This window comes from Mixophyes fleayi, chromosome 3, assembly GCF_038048845.1.
Source record: "Mixophyes fleayi isolate aMixFle1 chromosome 3, aMixFle1.hap1, whole genome shotgun sequence".
NCBI lineage: Eukaryota > Metazoa > Chordata > Amphibia > Anura > Limnodynastidae > Mixophyes > Mixophyes fleayi.
The window spans coordinates 324,336,567-324,352,102 of record NC_134404.1 but is presented as its reverse complement, the minus strand read 5'-3'; the positions used below and the strand labels follow the sequence as shown (position 1 = coordinate 324,352,102).

The 15,536-nt window shown below is 40.7% G+C and overlaps 1 protein-coding gene and 1 non-coding gene across 4 annotated transcripts in view; one reads left to right on the top strand and one right to left on the bottom strand.

The window, feature by feature from the left end:
* HAAO (3-hydroxyanthranilate 3,4-dioxygenase) overlaps positions 1–6,712 on the bottom strand; it is a 38,032-nt gene extending 31,320 nt beyond the window's left edge. Inside the window, exon 1 of one of the 3 annotated variants that reach the window (XM_075204155.1) lies at positions 6,489–6,712. Coding sequence is in view for 1 of the 3 variants with exons in the window: in XM_075204154.1 (XP_075060255.1) it covers positions 3,746–3,809 (64 nt within the window). In the remaining 2 variants the exon portion in view is untranslated. Of the gene's footprint in view, positions 1–319; positions 387–3,745; positions 3,920–6,488 lie in introns of those variants that run through there. The other 2 variants (XM_075204154.1, XM_075204156.1) reach the window with 2 other exon arrangements.
* On the top strand, positions 3,997–4,090 carry TRNAI-UAU (transfer RNA isoleucine (anticodon UAU)). The gene is made up of 2 exons: positions 3,997–4,034; positions 4,055–4,090. It is a non-coding gene; the product is annotated as a tRNA-Ile (tRNA).
* Positions 6,713–15,536: the final 8,824 nt, after the last annotated feature.

Here is a 15,536-nt window from a genome sequence, read left to right as displayed (position 1 = left end):
GTGGGATCTCAGGATTTTTGGATTTCTTTTTTGGATCCCAAAATGGGTGAGAAGGAGGGAGGGAGGGTCCAAGGACAATTCCATATTGCAATACTTTTCTCTCCTGCCACTGCTGTGTGGCAATGTGTCCTAGATGTGCTAGGAAGTGCACTGTGTTTGTGTCATTGCTCTGTCGCTTAGCTTCCAGCAAGGTCGCTGCAGTCTTTGTTTGAAAGTGTATGAAAATAATATTGTGACCTGTGAGGTGGTCAAAACTGACCGCAAATGACTTGAAATTAGTGTTATTGAGGATAATAATAAGCATCTAATTCAAACTCACGATATCCCTGCTTTGGAGATCAGCTGTAGAAAACAGACGGGGATACTCGCTGTCAGAGCTACAAGCCTTGTTTTGGAATTGCGTTGAATTTCCGGGGAATAAGAGATTCAAGCCTCTCTTTCGTATTAGGAAGTTATAGATGGGCGTTTCTGTTTTGGGACCGCTATAAGATCTTCTGATTCTGGAGTAATTCATTCTGCCTTGAAAAAGACTTGTTACAAGTTGAAACGCGTTGGATTATCTGACTCATTTTCTCTGGATCCATGACAGGGAATTGGAGGGTGTGATTTCAATGGGCGTTTACGAGCTTTTACCCTGACCACTTGTCATTACCATAAGGGGTGTGACAAGTGCATGATGAACACGGGTGTTTGATTGGAACATAATTTTATCTTTGACACGGTGGCAAGAAACAGAGATACTATTCACTATCAACGGTTCTCATGTGACTATTTTCTTTGGAGTTCATGTGTTTGACATACTACACCATGATAGGTTTGTGTGTTTGAAAGTCCATTTTAGGAAGAAACAGCATCCAGACATATGAATAAGAACTTCCCTGTTGTTTGACACTTTCTCAATAGAGAAGATAAACCGTCTTTGTGTGCTTGACGGGAGCGCCTGATGTATGTTATTTCCCTTTTTGTTATTATATCTAATACAAACATATTTATAAAAATTGAAGCTACTGGTCACTCGCTATCACCAGACGCTCCCAGTAGCTTAATGACCCTGTTGCACGGCTCCACCAAAGTGTTTTTTTGCACTGAGTCTCGACCATGTTGCTTATCATAAATGAGGCCTTATTGTTTAAGGATAAGTACAGCACTTAGGCCATAGAGGACTACATATACTTTACAACAGATTCTTGCAGGACAATTTTAGTAAAAAAAACCAATGGCATTTAGATCAGACAGACAGACAGTAGCTCTGCAGCTGTTGTGGAAGCTGAGGCTGGGTCAGTTTTTCCTATAGTTTGGAGCATCAGGACTAAATGATAAAAATTCCAGTGTTTCCCCGCACTTGGTTCATACAATTCTTAGCAACGTTCCTCACAGTGACCGTAGGAGAACACTCTAAGTTGCCCTGTTGATGTGTTTAAAAAAACTGCAATCATTACTTCTATGTGGTTTGCAGACTTTGCTAAATGACAGATTTCTATGTAAATTAATGCATGGGCATTAATTTACATAATGCTAATGTACTTATTATTAATTATCTTGTACGCGGACATGGACTGCAGTTATGGATTTTGTTTGCTGCACTAAGGCTGAACTTCTGGAATGGGAAAATGGTTAAATAGGTGTTTGTCGCCCAGATAGGCACTCTAGGTTCACTTAGACAAAAACAGGTTGTGAAACTAAATTACTCCAGAAAATGAACTTAAGCTCCTGTATAAAAAGCCAGTGTGAGCTCATTGTTCCTATTGAAGTTGTGCCGTTTTTTTAGAAGGGAGCTAGTGACAGTTCTGTTTCCCAAGAGACCCTCAAATACCCCCCCAGCTTTACTGGACTGACCTCTGCGACTTGTCATGGGAATCTAAATCATTAAAATCCTTTCAATATGAGGCTAATTGCCCCCTGCCAAGCAAAGCCATCTAGCCCCCTGTTTCATACAACTTAATGTAACATTACAGTTGCTCCGAAAAACACTTCAAAGGATGAAATTAAATGATATTGAAGCAACGGTGAACCACATCAATGCGTCTTCCATCATGGAACAAGACACATTTCCATTTATAATGTACTATTGGAAGGTTGTGCTTTGAATTCAGCAAAAATGAATATATTCAGTGCCATAAAACTGACATCTTTTGTGTCATTACCACGTGTGTTTACTTTGTACTTTGAAGTTTAATTGTCAACTATCACGTTGACTACTTAAGAAGACATTGTAGAGAAAACGTGGTAAAGAGCCAGAGAATACTTTCCCATACATCAGTTTCTTCCTTAACCTACTGAATGACACCAAACTCGGGGATGATTTAGCGATAGGAAAAATTCCAGGAAAATAGCCCCTGGAAAATACATTTTGTGCTGCTGGGGAATGTTCAACCTACCTCCTCGCTGTCCCAATATGGGGGGGGGGGGGGGGTTCCTTGGCCGGTGATGGGTATTTTGAGGAGAGAGGTTCTGGTGGCAGCCTAGCACTTCAGGGGGTAAATGTATTAAACCCTAATGATGTGCTGTGGCATCACATCGCACCATCATGGACTAACACTCAACAGAAATAGGTGATGTGGTACCCAGGAGGGTGGTGTATTTTGCACGCAGTTCCAGAGCATTCCCCACAATTCCGGAGACTTGGAGATACTCCGGGAGAGTAGACAAGATAAGAGGGATGGTACTGTGGAAACGATTACAGGGAAACAACAAAGTGGGTGAACAGGCAGGTGTAGCAATAAAGTGTATACGGAGAGTGGTAAATGATTGTGAGGGCAGTACATGTGTATACAGCAGAGAAACTGGCACATAGCAGGGATATGATGAGAATACATTTAGTAGATAGTGAACAATTATAAATAAGTAACAAAGATGATTAAAAAGAAAGTACATATATATATATATAACATATATATATATATATATATATATATATATATATATATATATATATATATATAATGAAAGTAATGTAAATGTATAAATTAATAGGTAATGGGTTCTAAGCTGCCCCCAAGCCCTGTTTCCTCCTATAACCCCCCCCCCCCCCCCTCCACCTTAATCACCAGAAGCTTGGGGTGTGACACCCTCCAACAGTTCCTTGTGTAGTCCCCTAGAAACAGAACTGTCCACCCAGTTGTGAGGTGTGTGTATAATGTGCATGTGTGGAGATATACATCTATAGATAGATAAACATACTAGCAATGCGGATTGTACTGCTCGTATAAACCTTTATGTCTGCTCTTCACTTCTCATCCCCTTGCTATATGGATTCATGTTTGGCTCACAATGCCTCTAATTTTTATCTCTTCCCACCACTTGCTCTACGTATCCCAAAAACTTTTTGTTTCCCAATAAATTGAAAATATAAATCAGTTTCAAAACCCAAATGGAGATATTTGTTGCGCCTGAAGGGGGCGCAAAATGTTGGTCTCGTTTGGGCGTCATGTTTCATGCTGCAGCCCTAATACTAAGGTCTGCAATGGTCTATACAATGGTCTGTACAATGGTCTGTACAATGTTTATTTTATAGTACAACCTGTCATAAAAAATAGCAAACCTATTACACAATGGTAATTACAAGGATATGATGCTTCTTTAATTATTTTGACACTGTAAGGTACCAGCATTGTGCAGTGTATACTACACATCTAACACATGACACTAAATAAAGAACATTATCAACACTGCGGTTAACATAAATGAGATTCTATCAGAAACTGCAATCTACCAATTAGCCGCTAGAGGTCAGACTCATCTATACCTTGCCTCATAGACCAGGGAATACATGTGCTCGCTCCCATCGGTGTCCCCACGAATGAAGGCATCCCCGGCTTATGCTAATATCAGGCGCATTATAAAGGGAATTGTCCCCCAGAGCCCTCGTTCTGAGTTACCGACATTGTCTCATCTCTCGGAGCCGAGCTCCGTGCCATGAGTGGGCGGGGGATTGTGACGTCACACTACTGTCCTCTGCTAAGCTTGATAAAGCGTTCTGGGAAACACATTGTCAGAGCTCCAGTGGCGCAATCGGTTAGCGCGCGGTACTTATACAGCAGTACAATGCAAAGCAATGCCGAGGTTGTGAGTTCGAGCCTCACCTGGAGCAGATTTTTTTCTTCTGTATTTTAAATGACATTTCTTTCTAGTGTGTCGTGTTTAATAGTGATCATTTAATACATTAAATATGTGTCTACTTGCAGAATCGAGTTATATAAATAAATGTTAATAAAAAAGTTACCTATCTATATCTAAACCTAGATCTATCGATAGATATTTATATATATATAGATCTATATTTAGATAGATATAGATATAAACATAGATAGAGATATATATATATTATTTTTTAATGTTTTGTAATCAATAAAGGTAGATTTTTTTAAAACATGAACAGTGCATCCATTCTTTGGTGTAATATACATGTATATCATATGTATTAAAAGAGCTAATTAATAAAACTTGCTGTTTGAAATTGTTAAACATGAATTTGAAATTTATGTTGATTAAACTATGATGTTTAAGATTCTAAGGGGCATATTCAATTGTCGGCGGAAACGCAGAAAATCTGAATTATTACGGTAATCATCCGCGGAAAAACAGTTAATACGGTAATTTACTCGCTGGATTTCAGCTCAGGGAGCCGCAAGCTGAAATACAGCTAACTATTACCGTATTAACGGTAATAGTTGTTCCGCGGCACGGAAAACAAACATTTGAATATGCCCCTAAGATTCTAAAAACCAGATTACTGTAACTGTAATTATACACACTATTACTGTACTAATGGTAATTATGCGCACTATTACCGTAGTAACGATAGTGTGCAGGCCTTGTTACTTTCGGCAGTAATGCGGGCAATTGAATTACCCCCTTAGGGTAGATTCAATTCCCCGCATTGCTCTTTAGAACAATGTGGGACGAACATCATTACCGTTAGTACGGTAATTTTAACGCTGATTTTTTAAAAAATTGTGTTGAAATTACCGTACTAACGGTAATAATGTGCATCTATTACTATAAAGAACAACACAGGGAATTGAGCCTGCCCCTAACATTTATGAAAATCAGCCTCACTAGACCCCATAAGAGAAGGTAGGCTAACGCTATCCTGATACATCCCTAACATCGCTCGTAGAGTTCTATGTGGACTGCTGTAACAAACAAAAAGTAGGTTAATCTTTGATTTCTCTTGTGTTGACCCCTTTATAAATTGAGTGAAGACCTGCAATAGCCAATATTTTTGGGATATCGCAGTTTGTTAAATAGACCTCTTAATGGTCCACATTTAGGAATTGTTATATATTTTTTACATTCATTGCAGATTTTTGAATAGAATGCATGACAGCTACATCATACTTGCCAACATAGGTAAGTTGTTTCCCGGGAGGTGCGGGGGGCAGCTGGGTGTGTGGGGGCGGGGCCCAAAGAATAGGGTCATTAGCACCGCCCCAAAATGGACATCACTATTTTGGACCAATAAAAACGTGGTGGGGCCACGATATCACATGCACTTCGTCACTAATCCCCACCCCCTCTGTTTAATTCACAGAGCTGGCCGGGATCCAGGAGAATTGCCTGTTCTCCCGGGAGTCTCCCGGACTATGAGCTACATACCCTTTTTTCAGTTGGGGAATCGGGAAAATGTATGTGCGTCGCCACTTTGAGAAAGGGGAGTACACCGCGCTTACCATGCTGGAACGCCCTCAGCCCCATTCCCATCCCTAAAGACACCCCTTCTGTGCTGAGTGCACCTGCTGCAGGTATGCGCAACACTGAAGGGTCATCTGTCTGTGGGACATAACTCCCTCCTGTTCCTGATAGGTGGGACAGCGAAACAGTCCCCTAAAATCAGAGAGGTATGCACAATACAAGTTCAGTATGTACAACAACTCAAGCCAGATAATAATATACATTACGCATGTATTAAAAATTTAGTAGTCAAGTAGATGCTTTTGTATACAACAAAGAAAAACCTTCTGGCGCATAATAGGCTGTAATTCAAAGAACACACTAGTTGCGAGAGGTCTGCACCCCCAAAATGTGATATTTAAAAGAAAAATAAATATACAGTAGTGTGTCAAGAACCACAAAAACAGGTCTGTGAACTGTGGGTCCTATAAACTAATATTAATAAATAATATTAATAAAATACATGCAAAACCTCATAAAATATATATATATAGTGTACTCAGCATGCATGCCTAAAGAATATACAGTATTAGCTGATCAAATACATACAATAAAACATAAGACTGGATAACATTGGTGATTAATCCATCTCTATCAGAGCTCCAATTAGAATCCGTAGCAAATATCCATCATATGTCCTTTATGCTCAATATAGAGCTAAAATTAGCACAAAAATCCTTCTGAAACCAATCAATCGAAAATTCCATGGAAGGCTTATGTAGATAGACTCACGATTTTTGGCATATAAATCTCTAATTGTGCACTTAGATATAACAGCCGCAAAATGATATATCAACTTGTAGAATGATTCTTACCCGATTTAGGACAACATATGCTTCGACTATGTTGCCAGAAACCCGGGTAGGACAGTCCAGTGTACCGTACAGCTCTGTGTGCACTGAAGTAGTTCCCACCGTCCCAAACTGTTGGAAATGTTTGGCAGTGTTAGGCTTCTCCTCCTCTTCACACAGGGGATTCCTACAGATTCTCCTTAAGCTCTCCTGTGCACAAGATCGGAATCTGTTTGTATACAGCAGCTGAATATAGCGATCTCAAAAGATGATTAGCAGCATTCCACACATAATTTTGGCTTGTATCAGGTTCTTCAAAACATCAAAGTGTAGAGAATACCTCTGACGCGTTTCATCGCCTATAGGGCGATTTCATCAGAGACATGCCTGGCTCTTCAATTCACCTTGCTATATACTCGGAACTAATTATCATCTCTCACACCTGAGTTTCTTAACCACCTGTCCGCAGAACACAAGACCATTTAATACATTTATACAACCTGTTAGAAACATTTTATATTTTTTAACTTAATCTTTCCACTTTTAGCCCACTCTCTGAGCAATTGATAAACCAATTTAGATTTATACCCTCTATCAAGAAAATTCTTCGTCATTATCTCAGCTTGTATTAAGAACATCTCTTCATTGGAGCAGTTCCGGCGAAGACGCATGACCTGCTCCTTTGGAATACCTTTATTGCACTTGGAATAATGGGCGCAAGAGAAATGTAGATAGTTATTACAGTCAACCATTTTGAAATATGTAGAGGTGGAGATAGTAGTACCCATGACTGACTGGGAGACGTTCAGGAACTCCATGTGTGAACTGTGATATTTATGTGTGAACTTAAAATTATAATCATTATCATTTAAGTAATTAACAAACTCAAGTACATGTGCTTTCCCGCCTTGCCAAATAAAAAACAAATCATCTATATAATGGCCATAGAGGACAAGGTCCACCCCGAACCAGCCACCCCATACGTGGGTTTCCTCAAAGTCATCCATGTATAGGATGGCATAGTTAAGGCGAAGCTTGTCCCCATGGCCGTTCCCATCACCTGTAAATAATATTGAAAATCAAATTAAAAGTGATTGTGAGTTACTATAAATAAAATAGAAACAATAAGAAACCTTTGGTGTCTGGCCAAGATCCCACTATTAGCTGATAATAAAAATACAATATTACATAAATATCTAATGATGTATAAATAGTCTCTATCAAATTTCACTGAAATACAATTTCTTCAATCGCTTCAGACCATAGCAGAAGACCGTCCAATAGCCAGAAAGTGGACATAAACCGATGGTAACAAGTACTGGTTAGTCTAGGACCATAATAGCTGATGACGGACAGTCATTCTTTATTTGTTATGTATTCCCATGATGTTATATGCAGGGGAAGAAAAAGTAACAGAGAAAACATCAGTCTATGATGGATAAATTAAATACACCCTTGTTTTTACATTCTTGTAATTGTCCAGTGATGATTAAACTCACAGCTTTATCATCAGTGTCTTTTGGAATTTCTTTTTCTTTTTGTTTTTATATGCATTTTTGTTTTTATTTTTATTTTGAGATCTTAACCCCTTCCCAATCTTTTTATGTTGAAGTTTTCCTCTTCCTCTATTTCCTCCGACATATTCCGTGACCTTTTTAGAGAATCTGTTGATGTTGAATGGCATCAGTTTTTGTGTATCCAATCTTTCTCTCCTCTGGGTTTGACGTGTCTCTAAAAAAAGTCACTGATTCCTGGTTAGTTTGGTTAGGAAACTCCTGATCAGAGTGATCATCACTCTGATCTCTCTCTCATAGTCTTGGGCCTTGCACCCATTCTATACTGAGGTACAAAAGACCCACTCGAAATGCCCTCCCCAATTCTGCTCTTCCCATCTAGGGGGGATTTCTTTGGAGTATATGCAGATAAATTCTTTCTACTGGGAGATCTTGGATTATTCCACATTCGGGTATTATACTCCCTCCTCCCACTTCTATCATACCTCATGCTACTTCTATTCCTGTTATAGGATCTAACCCTATCTTGACGATAATCTTCCCTATCATATTTAGTTTCTTTGGTATTGATAAGTTGTCGCTCAAACTCCACCATTCTTGCATTTATCTTTTTTGTCCCTTTCTATTAACAGATCTAAATCCTTATGTACTTCTATTTTATTTTTTACCATCTCAATTTCTTTTTCAAGGTATTTAACCTTTTCCAGCCTATCTTTAATTAGCATTTTCATCAATGAGATGGAACAATCATCCAATAGATGGTTCCATTCTGCTAGTAATTCTACATGATCAAGGAATGGAAAGGCTTTTTATAGTCTGGGAACCCTCTTTTTATCAACATATCTCTGAAGGCTGATTCCATCCCACCAGTGCCTCATCTCAGCCTTTAACAGGCTCTCCAATTTATTAAAGTCTTAAATTAGACTCCGATCTTCAGTGGGGACACTGGAGGGATTTTTTTTCAGCCTGCAGATAGGATTGCCTCTTTTTATTCCAATTTTCAAAACAGGATGAATGTGCCATATCAGCAGCCAATAGAAAATACAACAAAAATACAACAAAGAAAAAACCTTCTAGCGCTTAATAGGCTGTTATTCAAAGAACACATTAGTTGCGAGGGGTCTGCACTCCCAAAATATGATATCTAAAAGAAAAATAAATATGCAGTAGTGTGTCAAGAACCACAAAAACAGGTCTGTGAACTGCGGATCGTACAAACTATTTAATATTAATAAAACACATGTAAAACCTCATAAAAAATATATATATATAGTGTACGCAGCAAACAATTTAGACCTAGGCATGCATGCCTAAAGAATATACAGCTGATCAAATACATACAATAAAACATAAGACTGGATAACATTGGTGATTAATCAGTCTCTATCAGAGCTTCAATTAGAATCCGTAGTAAATATCCATCATATGTCCTTTATGCTCAATATAGAGCTAAAATCAATCACTTTAGATGATCAGCACAAAAATCCTCCTGAAACCAATCAATAGATGCTTTTGTATAGCTACAAACTTTTAAAGCTACACTACAAACTAGGAAAATATTTTTTCTAGGTGGCCTCTCTGGCTATCTGGAGATCCAGGTGCTGATCCATGCAGCCAGGTTTCCCGGGCTCCTCTGTCCCCTGGATACAGCTATGGAATGGGGCCATCCAAGGAAAAAATGTTTCATAGGTGCTGGTGCAGCATTAATATCCTTTCCAGGGACCCTTTTTTGAGTCGATGCATCTAAGCACATTCCTCCCAACCGTCCTGATTTAGGCGGGACAGTCCTGATTTGAGGGCTCTGTTCAGCCAGAGCTTTGTCCCACGGGTGGGAAACTTGCGAGATATGTTTCATTCCTTGCTGCTCCTTGACTTAACCATGGTCCCATCGTGATGTGACCACGTCTCCTGCTCAAACTCAATCCGGTGGGTTCTGAGATGCCTTTAATCCCTACCGATGGTATTATCAAGGAACTTTGGCGACTTTGACTGTTAATGCAACCTCAAACAGAAGAGAAGATTCCAGCATCATTGGAGCCACCGTAATGAAAGAGTGCAGCTAGGTGAGATCTTCATCTTTTCTGTATGTCACACAATTCCACCAAAAGTGTAAAGTTCTGGGTGGCATTATTCTTTAAGTGAACCACTACAGGAACATTTAGTGCTCTCGTTTTACTGGAGGGCAGCAGACTGACAACATCATGGATACGATTGTCGGACACAGCTCAGCTGGAAGACTAAGATGCCTGTAGAGGGACAGAAGACAGAGGTAGTTCTTAACCTTGGTATTCTAAAATGCAAATATTATTTCTTCATATCTGCTGTAGTCACAGCTTCTTCCATCACAAATGCAGTTACCATAGATGTCTATGGGGCCTGCGAAAAGACACTATTCATCAAGCTTCGAAATGCGGAGCTTGACCCCAACAACTAACTAGCTCTTGTTCTATCTCACGCTAACTACTAGCTGTTCTATCTGATGGGGAGAGCATTGCAGGAGAGGGCTCTTCGGATTTCTTCCCGGAAGAATTCATGCTCCACCCATCACAAATTGTACAAGGCCATCAGAACCTGTAAGAAAAGCATAGTTGTCTACTCTCCCGGAATGTCTGGGAAACTCCTGAATTTTTGGTAGTACTCCCAGACCGCCAGGAGAGCAGGACAACCTCCTGCATCCTGCCCTCTTCGTTGGTGAAGTGGGCAAGGGCTAAACAAGGCATAATGGACCCCTTCTTGAATAGGATGAAATTTGTGTGGTTCAGCAGTGGGGCGGGGCTTAATGATGCAATTTGCGTGATCACACCCCCATGACGTAGCAAGGAGATCACCACTGCCAGACAGGAGATCTCCAAAGTAGGTTAGTACGAAGTAAATTGATCACGATGTCGAGCCCAGGCTCCTATCAGATCCGTTGCCCGGGCTAATCATTTTTAATTAATTGCCTTGTTAATTTGTTCCTTATCATTGCAATTAGAAATAATAATTAACGTGAGCATTATGCGAAGGGTCACAAAAAGACTCCTCAGTCTCAGTTATGACTGGCACCATACTCAGCCCTTCTTGTGCTATTTCTTTTACCTCTTGCTGTTTTTCATAATTTTTTTCCACTCGTTACAGTAAAAATTGGAACCAGATTGGAGATATTTACAATTTGCCCAAATGGACTCAATTTATGAAATGAAGTAGCTGTAGTTAAGCAGGTCCTAGATAGTGATAGTGGTGGACATTTATTTTAACTGTTTTATACCTAAGTGTGCAGAAAAGTAGGTGTGGACCACAGCAGCCAATCAGATTCTAACTGACATTTGTCTAGTACACTTTTGAAAAAAAACAAACATCTGATTGGCTGCTCTGGGCATCACCTCCCACCACCTCTACCGCCTTTGTAACTCTTTTCATAAATGTCCCCTGTAGCTGTTGGCATGGGGCAGAGACCCCCTCACCCTCATATTTGTAAGCACCAACTCTTTTTCAGTTTAGTTTATTATTTGTTTTTACTTATGTTCCCCACCAGGTTCTAGATGTGTGGCAAGGTCACATACTGTATACATAGGCCAAGGGTTTCATCACTGGCTAGCTGGCCGCCCCTTGTATTATTATCTTAACACGTTTTTATGTGTTCTTAAGTTCCTGTATGTACTTTGCTTATTTCTTTCCTCTCTCTAAGTTATTTTATGCATCTGTTAATGACAAATAGTATTACTAGCGTTTTGCAAGGTCGTTGGACGTTACATAGACTTACCCAATGCGTTCATTTGCAGTAAATGCGAGTGAATGTAGCAAACATCGCAATACTCCCCCGATGCACAGGAACATGATTTACAACGTGAGTGAGTATGAGGTCATTGGAAGGTCCATTTCCGTTGTTACCATACATTATACTAACATTAGGAATGCTAGTACAGCACACAATACTAATGGCAGTGGGTTCGAGGCTGTAGGGCAGACATGGCTGCCAAAATCCAAGAATCTAGGAGCAATTTTAAATGCTGGTAACATTAGTTTCTTTTAAACACATGGCACGTGGCACAGCAAATTTGTACAAGGGGAGGGTACATAAATTTGGACCTGTATCCTTATTACAATAACCCACGTGTATTCACAGCCAAGATAGTCAGGCGCTCACCTTGTAAATAAATCAGTATCCTCAAACTCAGATCAGGAAACAGCTCTGATGCCACTCAGGTGGCAGACAGATATTAATGGACTGATTGCCACATTTGAGGAACTTGAACAGAACAATAAGCTTCATTCACTGAACATTCTGTGCCTACCAAGCTGTGTGCCATTGTCTAACTGTGGCAAAGACCAGTAGTTCCTTGTTGGCACCTGACAGGGCCAGATTTAACACTAGGCACCTAGGGGCGAAAGAGACTTATAGGCGGCAGCATCGTGCTTTTATTTATTAAAAACATAATTCAGTGAAGGAGAAGAATGGAAGACAAGGAGGAAAAGCTAGAAGGGAAGCAAACAGCCAACACACACAATGCTGCTTCTAAAACCCCATGTCACCACAAGACAGTAATAAAATAATAACAAAAAACACTACAGGTATCACAGTGTAATGTGGGTAAGGTAAAAGTGGGGTTATTAAGCACAGGAAACCAAAGTTTCAGAAATGTATCATTCCTTTATTAGAACACACAGCGGGTTATATAGATGGTTATAATCCCCTTCTCTCAGAGCATTGAAATGAATATATGGGAGTTTTATATCTGTTATTAAATCAGTTGTCATCAGCTGATCCTTACAACATCACATGTCACACGGCTGGTTTTGCACAATAACGTCTGGGAGAAGATGAATACTGGGGGAGGTGCAATGATTCATGTGGTATCATGCCCACACACAGAAACAAGAATTTGTCTAGCCGGACAAGCGGGTCTGATGCGTGGATTGTGGGTGGTGCCCAGCCAACACTTTTACCTAGTGTGGAGTGGGAGTGGGAATGCATCTTTTATTCTTGGTAGTGTGGTGTTGGGCTGTGATATTATAGCCCCCTGCCCATAACAAACATGGAGGAGCCCGTTGCATCATAGCCCCAACCCATAACAAACATGGAGGAGCCCATAGCATCATAGCCCCCAACCCATAACAAACATGGAGGAGCCCATAGCATCATAGCCCCCAACCCATAACAAACATTGAGGCGCCCATAGCATCATAGCCCCCAACCTACAACTAACATGGAGGAGCCCGTAGCATCATAGCCCCCAACCTACAACTAACATGGAGGAGCCTATAGCATCATAGCCCCCAACCTATAACTAACATGGAGGAGCCCATAGCATCATAGCCCCAACCTATAACTAACATGGAGGAGCCCATAGCATCATAGCCCCCAACCTATAACTAACATGGAGGAGCCCATAGCATCATAGCCCCCAACCTATAACTAACATGGAGGAGCTCATAGCATCATAGCCCCCAACCCATAACAAACATGGAGGAGCCCATAGCATCATAGCCCCCAACCTATAACTAACATGGAGGAGCCTATAGCATCATAGCCCCCAACCTATAACTAACATGGAGGAGCCCATAGCATCATAGCCCCAACCTATAACTAACATGGAGGAGCCCATAGCATCATAGCCCCCAACCTATAACTAACATGGAGGAGCCCGTAGCATCATAGCCCCCAACCTATAACTAACATGGAGTAGCCCATAGCATCATAGCTCCCAACCCATAACTAACATGGAGGAGCCCATAGCATCATAGCCCCCAGCCCATAACTAGCATGGAGGAGCCCATAGCATCATAGCCCCCAACCTATAACTAACATGGAGGAGCCCATAGCATCATAGCCCCCAGCCCATAACTAACATGGAGGAGCCCATAGCATCATAGCCCCCAGCCCATAACAAACATGGAGGAACCCATAGCATCATAGCCCCCAATCCGTTAGAAACATGGAAGAGCCGATAGCATCATAGCCCCCAGCCCATAACTAACATGGAGGAGCCCATAGCATCATAGCCCCCAGCCCATAACTAACATGGAGGAGCCCATAGCATCATAGCCCCCAACCCATTAGAAACATGGAGGAGTCCATAGCATCATAACCCCCAGCCCATAACAAACATGGAGGAGCAGCAGCCATCAGCTTCACAGGTAAGAAGCTGCCAGCTACTGCAGCCGTCCACGTCAGCGGCTGCGCTCAGTGTGGGAGTACCCCAGCGACTATCAAGACACTGAATGTAACTATTTCATTATTTTAGGCACCCCCTACACCCTGTTGTCTACCGTTAGCGCCGGCCCTAGGTACAAGATATTTAAATAATTTTCAATGCTGGAGTTGCACTTTGGGGGTCCCCTGTGTAGTAGATGGAGACAGAGCCTCTTTGTTCACAAAATTACCCGATTTTTGTTTGTTCTTGGAGGTGCCAGCAAATGATCTATACTTTCGGTGGGATGCCATAAGCACATTTCTACCATTGTAATAAAAAGCCTTAACGCGTGATTGATTTATTGACTTATTGGTTTATTTTGTTTAACTTGTTGCGTTTTCCTTTAAGTATAAACATATCATATTCCTCTTGTCCAGCAGATGGCAGCATTGTCCTCTGTAAGTAAGAAATATTTACACTGATTTTCTTTTCTGGCACATTTCAACACACGTTAATTTCTGTGCCAGAATAATGTAAAACAAATGCTCAAACGTGTAATTCATAGGGGGGTTTTTTACATGACAAAACTAAAGCAAAAAAAATCACTTAACAACATATCATCATGGTATATTTATACAAGCAATTTTTTTTTATTTAAGACAAAATGATACTATGACATTTGCTAGCTGTCCGTGAGCTCCAAGGATAGTCTCCCTGAGCTCCAAGGATAGTCTCCCTGCGCTCCAAGGATAGTCTCCCTGCGCCCCAAGGATTGTCTCCCTGCGCTCCAAGGATAGTCTCCCTGCGCTCCAAGGATAGTCTCCCTGCGCTCCAAGGATAGTCTCCCTGCGCTCCAAGGATAGTCTCCCTGAGCTCCAAGGATAGTCTCCCTGCGCTCCAAGGATAGTCTCCCTGCGCTCCAAGGATTGTCTCCCTGCGCTCCAAGGATAGTCTCCCTGCTCTCCAAGGATAGTCTCCCTGCTTGTACCTGTTTGTCCTTCGTCCAATGTTGCTATTTTATAATACTGACCGAATGCACAGTTCACAATAAGTGTGTTTTGATCATGTTTTGTGCTTATGCTGGAAGATGTGCTATTGTGTAGCTATAGAAAGTCTACCAAAGTGTTTATAATGTTGTGCAGAACATGGAAGTAATTAATAAAACACAATAATAGTATGTTTAGGTAAAATGTATAGAATGGCTATATGAATTGGATCTAATAGAATCAAACATAGGGCCTGAATCATTAAGGAGAGCAAAGCAAAAAAAAAAGGAGTAAGTTTGCTCCAGGACAAACCATGTTACAATGCAAGGGGTACAAATTAGTTTATTATTTTGCACATAAGTTAAATACTGGCTGTTTTTTCATGTAGCACACAAATACTTGATAGCTTATTTTTACACTGAAATTTAAAGTTGACAAGCCCTATCCCAACTATAAATC